The 24,562-nt window shown below is 36.9% G+C and overlaps 1 protein-coding gene across 3 annotated transcripts in view; it reads right to left on the bottom strand.

Annotated features, from left to right (window-relative positions):
- ankrd44 (ankyrin repeat domain 44) overlaps positions 1-14,141 on the bottom strand; it is a 54,194-nt gene extending 40,053 nt beyond the window's left edge. For all 3 annotated transcript variants that reach the window (XR_009827583.1, XM_062061608.1, XM_062061610.1), the window contains exons 1-2: positions 13,700-14,141; positions 6,445-6,528 (exon numbers count right to left, since the gene is read on the bottom strand). Coding sequence is in view for 2 of the 3 variants with exons in the window: in XM_062061608.1 (XP_061917592.1) it covers positions 6,445-6,528; positions 13,700-13,726 (111 nt within the window). In the remaining variant the exon portion in view is untranslated. The remainder of the gene's footprint in view (positions 1-6,444; positions 6,529-13,699) is intronic.
- Positions 14,142-24,562: the final 10,421 nt, after the last annotated feature.

The following is a 24,562-nucleotide window of genomic DNA, read 5'->3' on the forward strand; positions in this document are numbered from 1 at the left end:
TTGACTCGATACATCGAGGCACGATGGTGAAGATCTTGAAGGCATACAGTATTCCTCCGAGCAATAGAGTCCATGTACGCAGGAACAAGGGCCAGGGTGGTGACCCCAGATGGCAACAGCGAGGAGTTTGACATCCTGGCTGGAGTTATACAAGGGGATACACTAGCCCCCTTCCTCTTCATCATAGTCCTTGATCATGCGCTCAGGAAGGCAATAAATGGGCGAGAGCAGGAACTTGGCTTCACGCTGACACCAAAGAAGTCGAGTCGACAACCGGCTGTGGTCCTGACAGACCTCGACTATGCGGATGACATCAGTCTGCTCTCCAACAACGTGGAACAAGCACAAGAACTCCTACACAGGGTAGAGCTAGAGTGCGCCAAGGTTGGCCTTAGGCTAAATGTCAAGAAAACTGAGGTCATGACCTACAATGTTCCACCAGAACATCAACCTCTGATAACAGCAGGAGGCACTGTGCTGAAAGAAGTTGAGCCTGGGCAGATGGGTCAACTCAACTGAGCAGGATTTAAAAGTGAGGAAGGCACTTGCATGGAGGGCCCTGAACGGCATGACCAGTGTATGGAGCTCCAACCTCCCCCGCCAAATCAAACTCAGCTTCTTCTACGCGACAGTTGAGTCCGTTCTCCTCTATGGCAGCGAATGCTGGACCCTGAAGCCAACCCTGGAGAGGTCTCTGGATGGTTGCTACACCAGGATGCTGCGTGCAGTGCAGAACATCAACAAGAGTGCGCACATAACCAACAGAGTCCTCTACAGGGGAATACCAAGGGTGAGCGAGAAGATTGCTGTAAGGAGATTGAGACTAGCAGGGCACTGCCAAAGGCATCAGGAGCTGCCAGCCAGCAAATTGGTACTGTGGGAACCAACACATGGGCATCGGTCAAGAGGACGTCCCACACTAACATACGTGGATGTACTCAAGAAGGATGCAGGAGCTCAGAGTACCAAGGAACTGGCCAAATGTATGGAGAATCGGGATGACTGGAAGCAACAATGGAAGGCTCGTCTGAGGACGACTTAGAGAGATTATTATTTTTTATTTATTTGTATTACACTATTATATTATTATTATTACACTATTATTATTATTAACAGTAGTAGACTATGATTATCATTACACTATTATTAATATTATTATCATTATTATTAGTACATTATTATTAGTAGTAGTACACTATGATTATTATTACACTATTAATATTATTATTATTACACTATTATTATTATTATTACGCTATTACTATTATTATTATTACACTGTCATTATTAGATCATTATTACACTATTATTTTTGCTATTACACTATTATTATGATCATATATTATTACTCTATTATAATTATTATTACACTATTACATTATTATTACTACTACTACACTATTAATATTATCATCATTATTTTTATTACACTATTATTATTATTATTACACTATTATATTACCATTATTATTACGCTATTATCATTATTATTATACTATTATCATTATTATTACACTATTGTTATTTTTTATTTATTTGTATTACACTATTATATTATTATTATTACACTATTATTATTATTAACAGTAGTACACTATGATTATCATTACACTATTATTAATATTATCATTATTATTAGTACACTATTATTAGTAGTAGTAGTACACTATTATTATCATTACACTATTATTAATATTATTATTATTACACTATTATAAATATTATTATTACACTATTATTAATATTATTATTATTATTATTACACTATTATTCCACCAGATCCCTCCCAGATAAACCAGGAGAGTTAGCAGATAGCTAACAGTGATGTCACCTCCACTATTCTTTTTTCTATTATTTTATTCTATTGTTGTTTTTCATAGCAGCACATGCAGCCATATTGCATTTTTGTGACAAAAAACAGCATTGTAATAATGATACACTGCAGACAAAAAAAAATTGTGACAAAAAATAGCACTATTGTTGTCAATTGTTCCAACTTCAATAGAGTTGGCCAAATATGACATTTTTGTGACAAATAATGTTTTTGATGTAAATTTTATTTTATGTACAAATACAGCAGTTTTTGTTGCCAACTGTTGCCTTTTTGTAGACAAGTACAGCAGGTTTATTGTCAAATATGAATGTTTTGTGACAAAGAATAGCGTTTTTGTTTTCAACTGTTGCATTTTAATGTCCCAATATGACATTTTTTGTGACAAAATATAATATTTGTGCTGTCACCTGTTGCATTCCTACAAACAAATATTAAAAGTTTTTGGCCAATAATTACATTTTTGTGGGAAAAAATATAATTTTCTTGTCAACTGTTGCAATTGTATGGACAATAACTTTAGGTTTAAGGCCAAATATGACATTTATGTGACAAAAAATAGCACTTTCAATGTCAACTGTGGCATTTTTAGAAGAGCAGGTTTCTGGGCAAATCTGATATTTTTGTGACAAATAATATTTTTGATGTCAATTTTTGCATTTTTATGTACATATATTGCAGGTTTCTGGCCAAATATGACATTTCTTGTGATTAAAAAAAATAGATTTTTGTTGTCAACGGTTGCCTTTTTGTAGACAAATACAGCAGGTTTCTTGTCAATTATGAATTTTTTGTGACAAACAATAGTGTTTTTGTTTTCAACTTTTGCATTTTAATGTCCCAATGTCATTTTTTTTGACAAAATATAATATTTTTCATCTGTTGCATTCCTACAAACAACAAAAAATGACAAAAAATGCGTTTTTCTAGTCAACTGTTACATTTCTACAGACAAATACTGCAGACTTCTGGCAAAATATGACTTTTTTTTGGTGAAACATTTTTTATTATTTGTTGCAATTGTATGGACTATAATTGCAGGTTTAAGACCAAATATGACATTTTTGTGACAAAAAATAGCACTTTCATTGTCAAGTGTGGCTTTTTTAGAAGAGTACGTTTCTGGGCAAATCTGACATTTTTGTGACAAATAATGTTTTTTAAGTCAATGTTTGCATTTCATGTAAACATACTGCAGGTTTCTGGCCAAATATAAAATTTCTTGTGAAAAAAAAAATTGAGTTTTTTTAGTTTTTTTAGCTATTGCATTTTTATGGTCAAATATGATATTTTTTGTGATTAAGAAAAATATGTTTTTGTTGTCAACTATTGCCTTTTTGTAGACAACTACAGCAGGGTTCTGGCCAATAATGAAATCTTTGTGACAAAAAAAATTGCATTTTTGTTGTCAACTGTTGCATTTTTAAGGACAAGCTGAGAAGGTTTCTGGCCAAATATGACATTTTTGTGAAGACTGATGTTTCAAATACAGCAGGTTTAGGTTACAACAAACAGTATTTCTGTTGTCAACTGTTTTGATGAAGCAATAGAGTACATTTATGGGCCGTTATGATATTTTGTGACAAAAATTGCTATTTTCTATTGAATTGTCACATTTCTACGGCCAAATACTTCAGGTTTCTGGCCAAATGTGACATTTTTGTGCCAAAAATTAGCACTTTCGTTGGCAACTGTTGCATTTATATGGACAAACACTACAGGTTTCTAGCAAAATATGAATTTTTTGTCACAAAAAGTTGAATTTTAATGCAGCAGGTGTTTGTGGCAAATAATGTTTTTGTCAATGTTTGCATTTTATGTACTAATACGGCAGGTGTCTGGCCAAAAATATTTTTTTGTGACAGAAAATAGTGTTTTTGTTGTCAATTGTTGCGTTTTTTAGGCCAAATACAGCAGATTTTTTGCCAAATATGCAATTTTTTGCGACAACAAATAGATTTTTAGTTGTCAACTGTTGCATTTTAATGGCAAAGATAAAAACATGTGACAAAAATGTGTATATTTGTTGTCATCTGTTACATTCGTACAGTTAAATATTTCACGTTTCTAGCCAAATATGACAGTTTGTAACAAAAAAAAACGTTCTTGTTAACCGTGAAAAAAATGTCCATCTATTACTAAGTATAGCACTTTTTTGCCACAAATTATGTTTTTGCTAGAATTTTATGGGAAACATATTCACCTTGGTGGCAAAATATATACTTTTAGTGAAAATGTGTAGCATTTTTATGCCACAATATAACTTTTTCTTGTTCAATATTGTATATTTATGGACAAGTGCACTTACGTGGCCAAATGTGACATTTTTGTGACAAAATATGTTGTAGCAATGTATAGTATTTTTTAACTTTTTGTCAAAAACTCTTGTATTTCTATCATTTTTGTGGCTAAGTTGATCATTTTTGTGCCTAAAAGTCAGTTGTTATCATTTAAAAAACTATTATTGTACTTTTGTGTCCAAATGTATCACTTTTGTGCATCAAAGTAATATTTTGTTATCTTTTGATGAACTATTATTGCACTTTTGTGGCCAAATTGATCATGTTTGTGCCTCAAAGTCATGTTTTGTTATCATTGTAAAAACTATTATTGCACTTTTGTGGCCAAATTGAAAAATGTTCTGCCTCAAAGTAATATTTTGTTATCATTTTAAGAACTATTATTGCACTTTTGTGGCCAAATTGAAAAATGTTCTACCTCAAAGTAATATTTTGTTGTCATTTTAAGAACTATTATTGCACTTTTTTGGCCAAATTCAACATTTTTGTGCCTCAAAGTCATGTTTTGTTATCATTGTAAAAACTATTATTGCACTTTTATGGCCAAAATGTAACATTTTTGTGCCTCAAAGTAATATTTTGTTATCATTTAAAGAACTATTATTGCACTTTTGTGGCCAAATTTATCATTTTTGTGCCTCAATGTAATTTTTTGTTCTCATTAAAATAACTATTATTGCACTTTTGTGGCCAAATTGATAATTTGTGTGCCTCAACGTCGTATTTTATTATTTAAATAACTATTATTGCACTCTTGTCGCCCAATTGGACATTTTTGTGTCTCAAAGTTATATTTTCTTAGCATTTAAATAACCATTATTGCACTTTTTTGGCCAAATTTAACATTTTTGTGCCTCAAAGTCATGTTTTGTTATCATTGTAAAAACTATTATTGCACTTCTGTGGCCAAAATTTAACTTCTGTGTGCCTCAAAGTAATATTTTGTTATAATTTAAAGAACTATTACTGCACTTTTGTTGCCAAATCTATCATTTTTGTGCCTCAATGTAATTTTTTGTTATCATTAAAATAACTATTATTGCACTTTTGTGGTTAAATTAAAAAATATTGTGCCTCAACGTCATATTTTGTTATTTAAACAACTATTATTTCACTTTTGTCACCTAATTGAAAATTTTTGTGCCTCAAAGTTATATCTTCTTAGCATTTAAAGAACTATTATTGCACTTTTTTGGCCAAATTTAACATTTTTGTGCCTCAAAGTCATGTTTTGTTATCATTGTAAAAACTATTATTGCACTTTTGTGGCCAAAATTTAACATTTGTGTGCCTCCAAGTAATATTTTGTTATCATTTAAAGAACTATTATTGCATTTTTGTGACCAAATTTATCATTTTTGTGCCTCAATGTAATTTTTTGTTATTAAAATAATTATTATTGCACTTTTGTGGCCAAATGTATAATTTTTGTGCCTCAAAGCCATATTTTGTTATCATTTAAATAACTATTATTGCACTCTTGTCGCCCAATTGAACATTTTTGTGCCTCAAAGTTACATTTTCTTAGCATTTAAAGAACTATTATTGCACTTTTTTGGCCAAATGTATCATTTTTGTGCCTCAAAGTAATATTTTGTTATCATTTTAAGAACTATTATTGCACTTTTGTGGACAAATGTATCATTTTTGTGCCTCAATGTAATTTTTTGTAATTAAAATAACTATTACTGCACTTTTGTGGCCAAATTGATCATTGTTGTGCCTCAATGTAATTTTTTGTTATTAAAATAACTATTATTGCACTTTTGTGACCAAATTGATCATTTTTGTGCCTCAATGTAATTTTTTGTAATCAAAATAACTATTATTGCACTTTTGTGGCCAAATTGATCATTTTTGTGCCTCAATGTAATTTTTTGTTATTAAAATTACTATTATTGCACTTTTGTGGCCAAATTGATCATTTTTGTGCCTCAATGTAATTTTTTGTTATTAAAATAACTATAATTGCACTTTTGTGGCCAAATTGATCATGTTTGTGCCTCAACGTCATATTTTGTTATCATTTAAATAATGATTATTGCACTCTTGTCGCCCAATTGAACATTTTTGTGCCTCAAATTTATATTTTCTTAGCATTTAAAGAACAATTATTGCACTTTTTTGGCCAAATTTATCATTTTTGTGCCTCAAAGTAATATTTGGTTATCATTTAAAGAACTATTTTGCACTTTTGTGGCCAAATTTCTAATTGAATAAGTCTACTTTGTGTCGATGGCTCAATGAGCGAGGATGCCGACATAAAGAGGCGTGTCCTCGTACGTCTTGAGGAGCAGCGAGAAGCGTCCTCACCAGAGCGTTGATGTCTTCAGACTTGCATATGAGTATTCGTATGTCCTCGGGGTCGGCGCTGAAGATGGCCTGGATGAGAGGAGGCTGCAGGGAAGAGGAGGACAGACGGTCAGTGAGGAAGGACCGTGGACGCATGACCTGAGGACATGTGATGGTGGGCGGGGCCACGTCCGTCTATGACCTTCACGAGTTTTAGCAAAGACAATGTCCTTCACTGCTGGGAATCATGTACCAGACCAGCAGGAATGTGTGTGTGTGTGTGTGTGTGTGTGTGTGTGTGTGTGTGTGTGTGTGTGTGTGTGTGTGTGTGTGTGTGTGTGTGTGTGTGTGTGTGTGTGTGTGTGTGTGTGTCAGGGGCCCTTATTGTCCCTCCTGGCAGTCAGATAAGCAGTAAATAGAGGCGAGTTGTGCGATGTCATGCAAGTCACACATGTGGCGAGCTCAAAGCCGACAAGGAACTTCCTGTCGCCGTGCAAAGAACCATATTTGGTCAGCTCAACGCAAGTTCAAACTTCCTGTCGCGCTTCCTGTTGCTGCTCTCACTTCTGCTTTTCGAGACCACTTCCTCTTCGCCACTTGTTCGTGCACGCGGCGTGAGGCCCTCGGCCGTCGTCGTCATGACGACGACTTGCGACAGACACATAAACTGCACCTCTGTCACTTTTTTTTACCGCCGGAAGTTTGCAAACGAGTGCGGCGAATGTTAAAAAGTGAAACATCAACATCCCGGATCACCTTCACGTTACGTCATCGGTCAATAAAAAAGATGTTTATTTTTTACTCTGAAGAGCAGCCAACTTCTTTTTACGCTTACATGAGAGCTAAAATAGTGAGGGCGAGCGCTACGAGCGTTAAAAAGTGAGACAGGTGAGGCACATTAACGACGTGACTCACTTTCACGTTCCGTTATGTGTCAATAACCTTTTTTATACACATTTGTGAGAGCCAAATTACAAACCCTGTTTCCATATGAGTTGGGAAATTGTGTTAGATGTAAATATAAACGGAATACAATGATTTGCAAATCCTTCTCAACCCATATTCAGTTGAATATGCTACAAACACAACATATTTGATGTTCAAACTCATAAACATTTTTTTTTTGGCAAATAATAATTAACTTTAGAATTTGATGCCAGCAACACGTGACAAAGAAGTTGGGAAAGGTGGCAATAAATACTGATAAAGTTGAGGAGTGCTCATCAAACACTTATTTGGAACATCCCACAGGTGTGCAGGCAAATTGGGAACAGGTGGGTGCCATGATTGGGTATAAAAGTAGATTCCATGAAATGCTCAGTCATTCACAAACAAGGATGGGGCGAGGGTCACCACTTTGTCAACAAATGCGTGAGCAAATTGTTGAACAGTTTAAGAAAAACCTTTCTCAACCAGGAAGGAATTTAGGGATTTCACCATCTACGCTCCGTAATATCATCAAAGGGTTCAGAGAATCTGGAGAAATCACTGCATGTAAGCAGCTAAGCCCGTGACCTTCGATCCCTCAGGCTGTACTGCATCAACAAGCGACATCACTGTGTAAAGGATATCACCACATGGGCTCAGGAACACTATAGAAACCCACTGTCAGTACTACAGTTGGTCGCTACATCTGTAAGTGCAAGTTAAAACTCTCCTATGCAAGGCAAAAACCGTTTATCAACAACACCCAGAAACGCCATCGGCTTCGCTGGGCCTGAGCTCATCTAAGATGGACTGATACAAAGTGGAAAAGTGTTCTGTGGTCTGACGAGTCCACATTTCAAATTGTTTTTGGAAACTGTGGAAGTTGTGTCCTCCGGACCAAAGAGGAAAAGAACCATCCGGATTGTTATAGGCGCAAAGTTGAAAAGCCAGCATCTGTGATGGTATGGGGGTGTATTAGTGCCCAAGACATGGGTAACTTACACATTTGGGAAGGCGCCATTAATGCTGAAAGGTACATACAGGTTTTGGAGCAACATATGTTGCCATCCAAGCAACGTTACCATGGACGCCCCTGCTTATTTCAGCAAGACAATGCCAAGCCACGTGTTACATCAACGTGGCTTCATAGTAAAAGAGTGCGGGTACTAGACTGGCCTGCCTGTAGTCCAGACCTGTCTCCCATTGAAAATGTGTGGCGCATTATAAAGCATAAAATAGCACAAGGGAGACCCCCGGACTGTTGAACAACTTAAGCTGTACATCAAGCAAGAATGGGAAAGAATTCCACTTGAGAAGCTTCAAAAATGTGTCTCCTCAGTTCCCAAACGTTTACAGAGTGTTGGGTAAAAGGAAAGGCCATGTAGCACAGTGGTGAACATGCCCTTTCCCAACTACTTTGGCACGTGTTGCAGCCATGAAATTCTAAGTTAATTATTATTTGCAAAAAAAAAAAAAACGTTTATGAGTTTGAACATCAAATATGTTGTCTTTGTAGTGCATTCAATTGAATATGGGTTGAAAATGATTTGCAAATCATTGTATTCCGTTTATATTTACATTTAACACAATTTCCCAACTCATATGGAAACGGGGTTTGTAGAAAGAAAGTGAAAGCGAGCACTACAAACGTTAAGTGAAACCGGTGAGGCACATTAACAACGTCACTCACTTTCCCGTTACGTCATATTTGTCAATAACCTTTTTTATACAGTTTTATGACAGCTTAAATAGTTAAAAAGTGAAAGCGAGCACTACAAACGTTAAAAGGTGAACCAGGTGAGGCACATTAACGACGTGACTCACTTTCACGTTAAGTTATTTGTTGATAAGCTTTCTAATACACTTTTATGACAACTAAAATAAATAAGTGAAGGTAAGCACTACAAATGTTAAAAAGTGAAACAGGTGAGGCACATTGACGACGTGCCTCACTTTCACGTTACGTCATATTTGTCACTAACCTTTTTTTATACACTTTTATGACAACTAAAATAGTTAAAAAGTGAAGGCGAGCACTACAAACGTTAAAAAGTGAAACAGGTGAGGCACATTGACGACGTGCCTCACTTTCACGTTACGTTATTTGTCAATAACATGTTTTTATACACTTTAATGACAGCTAAAATAGTTATAGAGTGAAAGTAAGCACTACAAACGTTAAAAAGTGAAACAGGTGAGGCACATTAACGACATGACTTACTTTCACGTTACGTTGTTTGTTGATAACCTTTCTAATACACTTTTATGACAACTAAAATAAATAATAAGTGAAGGTAAGCACTACAAACGTTAAAAAGGGAAACAGGTGAGGCACAATGACGACGTGATTCACTTTCACGTTACGTCATATTTGTCAATAACCTTTTTTTATACCCTTTTATGACAGCTACAATAGTTAGAAAGTGAAAGCGAGCACTACAAACGTTAAAAAGTGAAACAGGTGAGGCACATTGACAACGTGACTCACTTTCACGTTACGTCATATTCGTCACTAACTATTGTCACTAACTTTTTAATACACTTTTATGACAACTAAAATAGTTAAAAAGTAAAGGCGAGCACTACAAACGTTAAAAAGTGAAACAGGTGAGGCACATTGACGACATGACTCACGTTCAGGTTATGTTATTTGTCAATAACAGGTTTTTATATACTTTAATGACAGCTAAAATAGTTAAAAAGTGAAAGCGGGCACTACAAACGTTAAAAAGTGAAACAGGTGAGGCACATTGACGACGTGCCTCACTTTCACGTTACGTTATTTGTCAATAACATGTTTTTATACACTTTAATGACAGCTAAAATAGTTAAAAAAGTGAAAGCGGGCACTACAAACGTTAAAAAGTGAAACAGGTGAGGCACATTGACGACGTGCCTCACTTTCACGTTACGTTATTTGTCAATAACATGTTTTTATACACTTTAATGACAGCTAAAATAGTTAAAAAAGTGAAAGCGGGCACTACAAACGTTAAAAAGTGAAACAGGTGAGGCACATTGACGACGTGCCTCACTTTCACGTTACGTTATTTGTCAATAACCTTTTTAATAGACTTGAATAGTTGGAACGTTAGGTAAAACATTGCCTGCACACTAGATAAAGCTTCCCTGGAACTGACGGTACAGTAAAAGTGTTCAGAAATGTCTCCATAAAACGAGGCCTGCACTAACGAGCTGGTCCGCTTCCCCTGGGGGTCGCCAACACAACCTCTCCTGTGCGCGTCCTCAGCTCCCAGGCCATCTACTTCCTGGGTTTCCTGCCGTCTTCTGGGCCCAGAGTGTCGCCCACGTTGTCAAACGGTACATAAAAAGTGCACCGGGGAACGCGGGCAAAACAAAATCTCAGCAAATCCGTTATCGCTCCGTCGGAAAGTAACAGGAAGTTACGTGGAAGAAAATGTAGTTATTCCTGTCTTGCTGCACCAAGAATGTCTGCCATTTCACCCCCGAGACACTTCAGTAGGTGCACCTTGAGAACCCCTTCGAGAACCTTAGTTCACAGCACGGCATCAAAATATTACAAACCCTCTCAAAAAACACAATTTTAGGTCGTACACAGGTGTACCTAATGTAGTGTCCATTAGATGCAAGCACACGCGTGTGCATCTCGGCCAAGCATAAATATACACTTTTTTTTGTTGCTATGATAATTATTGATTTTTTTGTTTCTTTTTATTCTGGAACCCATTCCAGAGCTTTTTAGGCCTACCGGTCGAGTTAAAAAAAATCATTTTTCTAAGCACTTTTTGGGGGGTTATCAAGGTGCTAAAGCGTCTTAATGCAGCTAAAGACCAAGTGACAACGTCAACACACACACACACACACACACACACACACTGTGACACGTGGAATGCATATTTGTTGCTATTGCAAAACACTAAATTCTTTAACCTAAAAAGAATGTGTCGCGTTTCCACAACCTCAGTGATTATTGCTTCTGAAACTTCTGACTTTTTCTCGCAGGAATTTCAAAGACAAAATGCAAAGTTTGAGAGATTGCTATGATATGCTGTGATGAACGTGTTTGTATACAAAACCCCAAAACCAGTGAAATTGGCACGTTGTGTAAATCGTAAATAAATAGAATGATTTGCAAATCCTTTTCAACCCATATTCAATTGAATAGACTGCAAAGACAAGATACTTAACGTTCGAACTGGAAAACTTTGTTATTTTTTGCAAATATTAGCTCATTTGGAATTTCAAGCCTGCAACATGTTTCAAAAAAGCTGGCACAAGTGGCAAAAAAGACTGAGAAAGTTAAGGAATGCTCATCAAACACTTATTTGGAACATCCCACAGGTGAACAGGCTAGTTGGGAACAGGTGGGTGCCATGATTGGGTGTAAAAGTAGATTCCATGAAATGCTCAGTCATTCACAAACAAGGATGGGGCTAGGGTCACCACTTTGTCAACAAATGCATGAGCAAATTGTTGAACAGTTTAAGAACAACATTTCTCAATAAGCTATTGCAAGGAATTTATGGATTTCACCATCTACGCTCCGTAATATCATCAAAAGGTTCAGAGAATCTAGAGAAATCACTGCACGTAAGCGAAGATATTACGGACCTTCAATCCCTCAGGCGGTACTGCATCAACAAGCAACATCAGTGTGTAAAGGATATCACCACATGGGCTCAGGAACACTTCAGAAACCCACTGTCAGTAACTACAGTTGGTCGCTACATCTGTAAGTGCAAGTTAAAACTCTCCTATGCAAGGCGAAAGGCGTTTATCAACAACACCCAGAAACGCCGTCGGCTTCGCTGGGCCTGAGCTCATCTAAGATGGACTGATACAAAGTGGAAAAGTGTTCTGTGGTCTGACGAGTCCACATTTTAAATTGTTTTTGGAAACTGTGGACGTCGTGTCCTCCGGACCAAAGAGGAAAAGAACCATCCAGATTGTTCTAGGCGCAAAGTGTAAAAGCCAGCATCTGTGATGATATGGGGGTGTATTAGTGCCCAAGACATGGGTAACTTACACATCTGTGAAGGCGCCATTAATGCTGAAAGGTACATACAGGTTTTGGAGCAACATATGTTGCCATCCAAGCAACGTTACCATGGACGCCCCTGCTTATTTCAGCAAGACAATGCCAAGCCACATGTTACATCAGCGTGGCTTCATAGTAAAAGAGTGCGGGTACTAGACTGGCCTGCCTGTAGTCCAGACCTGTCTCCCATTGAAAATGTGTGGCGCATTATGAAGCCTAAAATAGCACAAGGGAGACCCCCGGACTGTTGAACAACTTAAGCTGTACATCAAGCAAGAATGGGAAAGAATTCCACCTGAGAAGCTTCAAAAATGTGTCTCCTCAGTTCCCAAACGTTTACTGAGTGTTGTTAAAAGGAAAGGCCATGTAACACAGTGGTGAACATGCCCTTTCCCAACTACTTTGGCACGTGTTGCAGCCATGAAATTCTAAGTTAATTATTATTTGCAAAAAAAAATAAAGTTTATGAGTTTGACCATCAAATATGTTGTCTTTGTAGTGCATTCAATTGAATATGGGTTGAAAATGATTTGCATATCATTGTATTCCGTTTATATTTACATCTAACACAATTTCCCAACTCATATGGAAACGGGGTTTGTACATATATACATAAATATATATATATATATACATACTTTTGGTTTGTTTTGTGTCGTGTTTGTGTCTCCTCTCAATTGCTCTGTTTATTGCAGTTCTGAGTGTTGCTGGGTGGGGTTTGGTTTTGGAATTGGATTGCATTGTTATGGTATTGCTGTGTATTGTTTTGTTGGATTGGTTAAAAATAATAAAATAATATAAACATTTTAAATAAATAAAAAATCGATTTTTTTGGAAAATAAGAATCGATTCTGAATCACACAACGTGAGAATCGCGATTCGAATTGATTTTTTCTCCACACCCCTAATATGTACAAGTAAACGCACCTTCACTAACAGTCGCCTAGTTCTCTCTGCAGTTGAGTAAACAAACGCCCGGAGGCGCAACATGAGGAAACAGGCTAGATCGTTTAGTAAATTGAACACAGACCGTAATTAAATGTGACAATTTAGAATGTTTGTTTTGATGTTGAACAGGAAGTGAGCGTCTTGTCTTAATAATGAATTCAATGGGGGGAAAAATCCGCACATTGAGAGCGTCCACTTGCTATCAGCTTCACTATTTAGGCTAAAATGTGATATAACCCCTCAATGCCCACTCACTAATTAGAAGCCGATGTGTGATAAATGCAAATATGGTGATAAATATGCTGCGGTTGTGGATGAAAGTGAAGCACCGAGCTTGCTGGATGCGAGCAGGCTAAAGCTAACGGCGGCTAGCGGCTCTACCTGGTCGGCCAGTTTGAGGACAGCCATCTCCGCCTCGGCTCCAGCGGCTCATCCACGCCCGCCGACACCGCAACACCACGGGGCGACGATGCTGACGGTCGAGGTCCGCTCCTCCGCTGCGGGCGAGGGTGTCTGCGGAGGCGGCAGGGAGGGGGGTGTGGGGAAGTAGGCCGGGCCCGGTGCGAGTCACCGCGGGCCCGGCGGAAGCCTTCCCTTGCTCCGTTCAGCAGCGGCGGCAAGCCGGAACAGCCTGAGCCCGCCGCTGGTGGTGGCTTGTCGGGGGAGGGGGGGGACGCTGGAGGCTGGCTCCTCCCCGGCGAGCAGGAGCCTGAAGGCGGCCAGGCTTACCCAGTCGGGCCGGACCAGGAAGGAGCTGGAGGCTGTGGGAGCGTGTGCGTCTCCTCTTGCTGCTTGATGCACTGGAGGCTTCCTCAGCATCAACACACACACACACACACACACACACACACACACACACACACACACACACACACACACACACACACACACACACACACACACACACGCACATACATGTCTTGCCTACTTTGTGTGGACCCACGTTTAGTTAGTAGGTTGTGAGGGCCCCCCTTTCCACTATAGCTAGAATGATGAAAAAATATATATCTAGCCCTAGATGGGAGTAGAGAGTTGCAACTAGGGATGTCCGATAATGGCTTTTCGCCGATATCCGATATTCCGATATTGTCCAACTCTTTAATTACCGATACCGATATCAACCGATATATGCAGTCGTGGAATTAACACATTATTATGCCTAATTTGGACAACCAGGTATGGTGAAGATAAGGTACTTTTTTTTAAAATAATAATAAAATAAGATAAATAAATTAAAAACATTTTCTTGAATAAAAAAGAAAGTAAAACAATATAAAAAACAGTTACATAGAAACTAGTAATGAATGAAAATGAGTAACATTAACTGTTAAAGGTTAGTACTATTAGTGGACCAGCAGCACGCACAATCATGTGTGCTTACGGACTGTATCCCTTGCAGACTGTATTGATATATATTGATATATAATGTAGGAACCAGAATATTAATAACAGAAAGAAACAACCCCTTTGTGTGAATGAGTGTAAATGGGGGAGGGAGTTTTTTTTTGGGTTGGTGCACTATTTGTAAGTGTATCTTGTGTTTTTATGTTGATTTAAAAATTTAAAAAAAAAAAAAAAACGATACCGATAATATTTTTTTGGGGTTGGTGCACTAATCGTAAGTGTATCTTGTGTTTTTTATGTTGATTTAATAAAAAAAATTAAAAAATAATTTTAAAAAAACGATACCGATAATATTTTTTTTGGGTTGGTGCACTATTTGTAAGTGTATCTTGTATTTTTTATGTTGATTTAAAAATAAAAAATAAAAATAAAAATAAAAAAAACGATACAGATAATATTTTTTTTGGGTTGGTGCACTAATCGTAAGTGTATCTTGTGTTTTTTATGTTGATTTAATAAAAAAAATTTTAAACAAATTTAAAAAAAACGATACCGATAATATTTTTTTTGGGTTGGTGCACTAATCGTAAGTGTATCTTGTGTTTTTTATGTTGATTTAATTTTTTAAAAAAATAATAATTAAAAAAAATGATACCGATAATATTTTTTTTGGGTTGGTGCACTAATCGTAAGTGTATCTTGTGTTTTTTATGTTGATTTAATTAAAAAAAAAAAAAAAAAAAAAAAAAAAACGATACCGATAATTAAAAAAAACGATACCAATAATTAAATTTTAAAACATTTATCGGACATCCCTAGTTGCAACCTCACTTCAGAATGCAAAACACACAAATTAAAAAAAATATTTGACTCTGTAGTTGTGAGGACCAGGCAAATGTCCTCACAAGTCAAATGATCCTCACAGAAAGGGTGGTTTATCAAGTGTATGTCCACACAAGGACGGTGAGACAAGTGCGCGCGCACACACACACACACACACACACACACACACACACACACACGCACATACACACACACACACGCACACACATGTCTTGCCTACTTTGTGTGGACCCACGTTTAGTTAGTAGTTGTGAGGGCCCCCCTTTCCACTATAGCTAGAATGATGAAAAAATATATATCTAGCCCTAGATGGGAGTAGAGAGTTGCAACTAGGGATGTCCGATAATGGCTTTTCGCCGATATCCGATATTCCGATATTGTCCAACTCTTTAATTACCGATACCGATATCAACCGATATATGCAAGTCGTGGAATTAACACATTATTATGCCTAATTTGGACAACCAGGTATGGTGAAGATAAGGTACTTTTTTAAAAAATTAATAAAATAAGATAAATAAATTAAAAACATTTTCTTGAATAAAAAAGAAAGTAAAACAATATAAAACAGTTACATAGAAACTAGTAATGAATGAAAATGAGTAACATTAACTGTTAAAGGTTAGTACTATTAGTGGACCAGCAGCACGCACAATCATGTGTGCTTACGGACTGTATCCCTTGCAGACTGTATTGATATATATTGATATATAATGTAGGAACCAGAATATTAATACAGAAAGAAACAACCCTTTTGTGTGAATGAGTGTAAATGGGGGAGGGAGTTTTTTTGGGGTTGGTGCACTATTTGTAAGTGTATCTTGTGTTTTTTATGTTGATTTAAAATAAAAAAAAACACAAAAAAAACGATACCGATAATATTTTTTGGGTTGGTGCACTAATCGTAAGTGTATCTTGTGTTTTTTATGTTGATTTAATAAAAAAAATTTAAAAAATAATTTTTAAAAATAATTTTAAAAAAACGATACCGATAATATTTTTTTTGGGTTGGTGCACTATTTGTAAGTGTATCTTGTTTTTTATGTTGATTTAAAAAATTTAAAAAAAAACAAAAAAAAACAAAACGATACCGATAATATTTCTTTTGGGTTGGTGCACTAATCGTAAGTGTATCTTGTGTTTTTATGTTGATTTAATAAAAAAATTTTACAAAATAATTTAAAAAAACGATACTGATAATATTTTTTGGGGTTGGTGCACTAATCGTAAGTGTATCTTGTGTTTTTTATGTTGATTTAATTTTTAAAAATAATAATAATTAAAAAAAATGATACCGATAATATTTTTTTTGGGTTGGTGCACTAATCGTAAGTGTATCTTGTGTTTTTTTATGTTGATTTAATTAAAAAAAAACAAAAAAAAAACGATACCGATAATAAAAAAAAACGATACCAATAATTAAATTTTAAAACATTTATCGGACATCCCTAGTTGCAACCTCACTTCAGAATGCAAAACACACAAATAAAAAAAAATATTTGACTTCTGTAGTTGTGAGGACCAGGCAAATGTCCTCACAAGTCAAAAGATCCTCACAGAAAGGGTGGTTTATCAAGTGTATGTCCACACAAGGACGGTGAGACAAGTGCGCGCACACACACACACACACACACACACACACACACACACACAGCTACTGCCATCCACCGGATACAGATGAAACGTCACCAATCAATTGATTAGGTACACTTGCACAAACAACGTCAGTGATCAATTTCGAGTGACGCCTTTGTGGAGGTATTACGGTAAATCATCCAAACAGTACAAGTAGTGCAGGGGTGTCCAAAGTGCGGCACGCAGGTCATTTTTTAACGGCCCTCACGGCACATTTTAAAAAAATACGATTGAAAAAAATTAAAAACATAAAAAAGTGGTATAAAAGAGCAAACAGGTGAAATGTAACAAGAAAATGTTGCAATGTTTACTGTGATAACACAAAGCTGCCATGCAGGCTGTTTGTTTCTTTAAAAAATAATAATGAATCAAAATCAATGAATTATTGACCTATTCAAGGCTCCAATTACGCATACATACTTGCCAACCCTCCCGTTTTTAGCGGGAGAATCCCGGTATTCAGCGCCTCTCCCGACAACCTCCCGCCAGAGATTTTCTCCCGACAAACTCCCGGTATTCAGCCGGAGCTGGAGGCCACGCCCCCTCCAGCTCAATGCGCACCTGAGTGGGGACAGCCGTTCTCACGTCCGCTTTCCCACAATATAAACAGCTGGCCTGCCCAATGACGTCATAACATCTACGCTTTTAGAGAGTAGAGTGCACAACAAGGAGAGAGAGTTCTTGGTTTCTTATGTGGGTTTATTGTTAGGCAGTTTCATTAACGTCCTCCCAGCGCGGTACCAACACACAACAACAGCAGTCACGTTTAGTCTACCGTAAAGCAGTTCGTCTGCCGTAAACAGCAATGTTGTGACACTCTTAAACAGGACAATACTGCCATCTATTGGATAGCCTGCAGAACACTGAAATTCAAGTATTTCTTTTATTTTAATTTTTTATAAAATAAATAAAAATAAAAATATATATATAGCTAGAATTCACTGAAAGTCAAGTATTTCATACATATATATATATATATATATATATATATATATATATATATATATATATATATATATATATATATATATATATGAAATATTTGATTTGGTGAATTCTAGCTGTAAATATACTCTCCTCTTAACCACGCTCTTGGCCACGCCCCAACCACGCCCCACAAAACACGCCCCCTAGACCACGCCCCCCCCACCCCACCTCCCGATATTGGAGGTCTCAAGGTTGGCAAGTATGCAATTACGTCACATTAAATATTCCACTTTGAGATACTCTTTTGGGGAAAATTTTGCATATTTTGTGTTTGCCATATAAAAAATGTAGCTTTTTTTTTTAAATTTTATTTTATTTAAAGAAGGGCCTAAAACGAACAAACAAAAAACATAAACAACAATACAACGTATAATTGACGGATAGATCTGAAATTCACCTCGAGATTATTGTGTTAAAAGTAAACAGTAAAAAAAAATGTATAATTTATTTTTTAACACTTTAATGAGTAGGACCCTTTTGGATCCCCAATAATTTTTGTGTGATTTGTTTTTAAGTGTCATTGCTCAAAAAATAATAATGAATTAAAATCAATGGTGTTATGAGTTATTGACCTTTTTAAGGCTCCAATTATTATATAATCTCAAATATTCCTCTTAAAAATTTTATTGGGTGAAAATATTGCATATTTTGTGTTTTTTCCATAAAAAAACAGGGTTTTCTTTGACAAAAAGAGCATACGACTTAAATCTTTAAAAACGTTATATTGACAGATAGACCTAATGTTGATCTAGAGATAATAATACTGAATAATGACACATTTTAAATACTTTTTGGACCAAAACCCTTTGGGGTCACTGGGATCAAGCCTGAGTGGAGGCCTTAATGTATATTTTTTATACATATATTGTATTGGTTTTTAAAATAAAAAAATATCAAAATGGCCCCCGCTTGCTTTGATTTTTCAGTGTGAGGCCCTCAGTGGAAAAAGTTTGGACACCCCTGAAGTAGTACATTCATTACCATAATACCTCCGCGAAAGGGTCACCCATTATTATTTTGTGTTGCTGCTAATCAGAATTGTATTTTTTATTCTTTTACTACACATTCTCACTTATACGAAACAATGTCAATCTTGAGCTTAATTTGATTTAGTTAATATGGAATATAGTATTATATAGTTATATATAGGGATGTACGATAATGGCTATTTTGCCGATATCCAATATTCCGATATTGTCCAACTCTTAATTACAGATACCGATATCAACCGATACCGATATATACAGTCGTGGAATTAACACATTATTATGCCTAATTTGGACAACCAGGTATGGTGAAGATAAGGTCCTTTTTTTAAAAATGTATAAAATAAAATAAGATAAATAAATTAAAAACATTTTCTTGAATAAAAAAGAAAGTAAAACAATATAAAAACAGTTACATAGAAACTAGTAATGAATGAAAATGAGTAAAATTAACCGTTAAAGGTTAGTATTATTAGTGGACCAGCAGCACGCACAATCATGTGTGCTTACGGACTGTATCCCTTGCAGACTGTATTGATATATAATGTAGGAACCAGAATATTAATAACAGAAAGAAACAACCCTTTTGTGTGAATGAGTGTAAATGGGGGAGGGAGGTTTTTTGGCTTAAACACTATAAGTGTATCTTGTGTTTTTTATGTTGATTTAATTAAAAAACAAACAAAAAAAACAAAAAACGATACCGATAAAAAAAAAAAAACGATACCGATAATTTCCGATATTACATTTTAAAGTATTTATCGGACATCTCTAGTTATATAGTATAGTATATTATATAGCAGGGCTGGGCAATTATTTTGACTCGGGGGCCACATTTAGAGAAAAAATGTGTCTGGGGGCCGGTATATCTATTTTTAGGAACACTAATACAAAACCTCACAATAAAGTCTGATTGAACGCTAAAAACGTTATGACAGACCGCCTGAAAAAACGGAATGGAATTCAACTTTTTTTTTTTACTGAATGAGACACCCAGAATGTACATGAAAATAAAGAATGTGTGATTAACAATATTAACCATGAAGGATAAAACACTGAATATTGACAACATATGAACGTCACACCCCATCTCCATCCACATATTTTACAATCAAGCGAAACGCAACAAAAATGCAACAAACAGCGAAATATGAACGTGAAGGGTAATAAAAAAAAAAACTACAATCTGATACATCTGATATATCACTAAGCTTTAGAACTTTGCGGTAAAAATCTCCTTCCGCGTCTGTCCCTGACACCCGCATTTCAGGATCACTCTGGAAACACTCTGTGGAAACGCTCCCCACCCACACTGCTTGGTGCCTCGTCTGAGCTGCTGTGACTTACATTACCATAGTAACTAATTACATGACCATAGTAACTAATTAGATGACCATAGTAACTAGTATATCATGCAAAAGTGCAGATTCCAACCATTGAAATACTTAGTATAGTTGAAGACTTACGGTCATTAGAAAAGATGAGTGCACATCATAATGGCAGCTACACTTTCCATCTTAAAGATCTAAAAAAATTATGTGGGAATGTCCGGCGGGCCAGATTGAAAAGCTTAACGGGCGTACTAACTCAGCAGCCACACATCTTACACTGACGGTACCAATACCCAGAATCCCATGCTTGTGTCCCCCGGGCCTTAATTTGCCCAGGTCTGTTATATAGTATAGTCCAGGGGTCGGCAACCTTTACCACTCAAAGAGCCATTTTGGCAAGTTTCACAAATTAAAGAAAGTAATGGGAGCCACAAAAAAAAATTTTAAATTTAAAATGAAAAACACCGCATACAAAGCTTAAACGCTTTGTGCTATGTTAACTAGGGGTCTCCGACACACGCACCGGCACGCACTTTAATGTGGAAATTTGATGTTAGTACAGCCCGCGATTTTTGAATGAATGGCGCTTGATAGCGTCATACTTGCCAACCCTCTCATTTTTCCCGGGAGACTCCCGAATATCAGAGCGTGATGACACTGCATTTGGCGCCCTCTACAGTCTGCCCTAACAGTGTACCTGCTCGACCACACGTAGAATGCAATTTCAGCTTGCTCACGTAAGTGACAGCAAGGCGTACTAACTCAGCAGCCACACATCTTACACTGACGGTACCAATACCCAGAATCCCATGCAGCCCTAACTCTTCCGCTCAACCAACGCACGAAGAGGGGAGGGGGGGGGGGGTTTGATGTGTGGGGGGATTTGGTGGTAGCGGGGGTGTATAATGTAGACCGGAAGAGTTAGGGCTGCATGGGATTCTGGGTAATGGTTGTGTTGTGTTTATGTTGTGTTACGGTGGGATGTTCTCCAGAAATGTGTTTTTCATTCTTTTTTGGTGTGGGTTCACAGTGTGGCGCATATTTGTAATGTAACAATGTTAAAGTTGTTTGATACGGCTACCGTCAGTGTAAGCTGTGTGGCTGATGACTAAGTATGCTTTGCTGTCTCCTGTGTGTGCAAGTAATAACAACATGCAACATGTGGCTGGACTGGCACGCTGTTTGTAAATGCTATAGAGGACAATTACTGCAGTGCAATTAGGGCACGCCCTTTATTTAGTAATTAGAGTGTAAATAGGATTATTTTTTCCCTGGGAGTAATCTATGAGGGACACTGAGATCCATAAATCTCCTGGGAAAATCGGGGGGGTCGGCATGTATGTAGCTGAGCCGCATCAGAGTGGTCAAGGAGCCGCAGGTTGCCGACCCCTGGTATAGTCCATGGTTCTTGCCCGGAAAAGGGTGGAGTGCCTTTTCCGGGTTGGGGAGGAGACCCTGCCCCAAGTGGAGGAGTTCAAGTACCTCGGAGTCATGTTCACGAGTGAGGGAAGAGTGGATCGTGAGATCGACAGGCGGATCGGTGCGGCGTCTTCAGTAATGCGGACGCTGTATCGATCCGTTGTGGTGAAGAAGGAGCTGAGCCGGAAGGCAAAGCTCTCAATTTACTGGTTGATCATCCTCACCTATGGTCATGAGCTTTGGGTTATGACCGAAAGGACAAGATCACGGGTACAAGCGGCCGAAATGAGTTTCCTCCGCCGGGTGACGGGTCTCTCCCTTAGAGATAGGGTGAGAAGCTCTGCCATCCGGGGGGAGCTCAAAGTAAAGCCGCTGCTCCTCCACATGGAGAGGAGCCAGATGAGGTGGTTCGGGCATCTGGTCAGGATGCCACCCGAACGCCTCCCTAGGGAGGTGTTTCGGGCACGTCCGACCGGTAGGAGTCCACGGGGAAGACCCAGGACACGTTGGGAAGACTAGGTCTCCCGGCCTCTGGATTCTATTCATTTATTCTTTGTTTTTATTCAGTCATTGGTGTAGAATAATATTGTTTTTAATATTGTTTTTAATATTGTTTTTAACATGGCTGTGCAGCACTTTGGAAACATTCTTGTTGTGTAAATGTGCTATATAAATAAAGTGGATTGGATTGGATCCCCCGGGAGGAGCTGGACGAAGTGGCTGGGGAGAGGGAAGTCTGGGCTTCCCTGCTTAGGCTGCTGCCCCCGCGACCCGACCTCGGATAAGCAGAAGAAGATGCATGGATGGATGGATGTACAGTTTGTAGTATTAGAAATGTAACATACAATTGCATGCCTTGCATGTGAACGTGTGTGGAAATGTGTGTAGTGGCTATGAACACTTTTGCGATAAGGCCTGTCATTTATTAGTTGCAATTATTCCCGCAAAAAGGGGGCCCTACGGACAGCGTACGCATACAGAATTCAAACTATTGCTTATTAGAAAAAAAACCAGCTCATTCGGGCTATTTTTTTTAAAGATTTCCCCCAAATTTCAGGTTTTTTTGTCAAAAAATTCCCGTTGAAACTATTAAATATACCTCAACTAATTTTTCAATAATCCAATATTTCCTGTGATTCTTTACCTTTTGTGACAAAAAATCCCTTAGAAAGTGAACATTTTCGCCACTTCCAACTCAAACAGGTCCAACGTCAAAATATTAGGCTAATCATTTTTCACATTCCTAAAATCCCCATATTTTTCGGCCCATAAATTCCAATTGAATGAAAATTATTCAAACGTTATTATTAATAGTAGTTTTGCTAAACCATGTTATGTCACAGTTTCCTTGTCCTTGCACTGCAACATAATTCATTTCCTTGTATGAAGCAGACCGTGACAATAATAATAAATCTTGGAATTTTGAAGAAATGTTCATATTTCCACATTTGTCAACAGAATAACATTCAGGACATGGTCCGTTTTCCCAGAATACCCCATTTTCCATAACAAATATATGCGTTAAAATGTAATATCGGAAATTATCAGTATCGGTTTTTTATTATCGGTATCGTTTTGTTTTTTTTTGTTTGTTTTTTGTTTTTTTTTAATTAAATCAACATAAAAAACACAAGATACACTTACAATTAGTGCACCAACCCAAAAAACCTCCCTCCCCCATTTACACTCATTCACACAAAAGGGTTGTTTCTTTCTGTTATTAATATTCTGGTTCCTACATTATATATCAATATATATCAATACAGTCTGCAAGGGATACAGTCCGTAAGCACACATGATTGTGCGTGCTGCTGGTCCACTAATAGTACTAACCTTTAACAGTTAATTTTACTAATTTTCATTCATTACTAGTTTCTATGTAACTGTTTTTATATTGTTGTACTTTCTTTTTTATTCAAGAAAATGTTTTTAATTTATTTATCTTATTTTACTAATTTTAAAAAAAAGTACCTTATCTGGTTGTCCAAATTAGGCATAATAATGTGTAAATTCCACGACTGCATATATCGGTTGATATGGGTATCGGTTGATATCGGTATCGGTAATTAAAGAGTTGGACAATATCGGATATCGGCAAAAAGCCATTATCGGACATCCCTAATAACAAACATTTCTCTTCCCATCCGAACGACTCCAATATCAAAAAGTTCTGGACGCTTTTGGTGATAACAATTTTCCACATTCCAAAAACGTCCAGAAAGTTAGTTTTTCTTTTTACCCATAATTCCACATTTTACGAAATTCCCTTTAAACTTGAGTAACAACAGATTTAAACCATTCCAGAGTTAGAATTAGAACCAAAACAATTAATCGATTCATTTGATTATAAAAAAAAAAGAAGCTTTGATTTATTTGGGAATGTCCAGCGGGCCAGATTGAAAAGCTTAACGGGCCGCATGTGGCCCCCGGGCCTTAATTTGCCCAGGCCTGATCTATATTGATATATAATGTAGGAACCAGAATATTAATAACAGAAAGAAACAACCCTTTTGTGTGAATGAGGGAGGTTTTTTGGCTTAGTGTAGTAATTGTAAGTGTATCTTGTTTTTTATGTTGATTTAATTTTTAAAAAATAAATTAAAAAAACGATAGCGATAATAAAAAACAAACGATACCGATATTTTCCATTACATTTTAAAGCATTTATCGGCCGATAATTGGCAACATTTGTGGAATGT

The sequence above is a fragment of the Entelurus aequoreus genome, linkage group LG10 (assembly GCF_033978785.1).
Source record: "Entelurus aequoreus isolate RoL-2023_Sb linkage group LG10, RoL_Eaeq_v1.1, whole genome shotgun sequence".
In the NCBI taxonomy this organism is placed as follows: Eukaryota; Metazoa; Chordata; class Actinopteri; order Syngnathiformes; family Syngnathidae; genus Entelurus; species Entelurus aequoreus.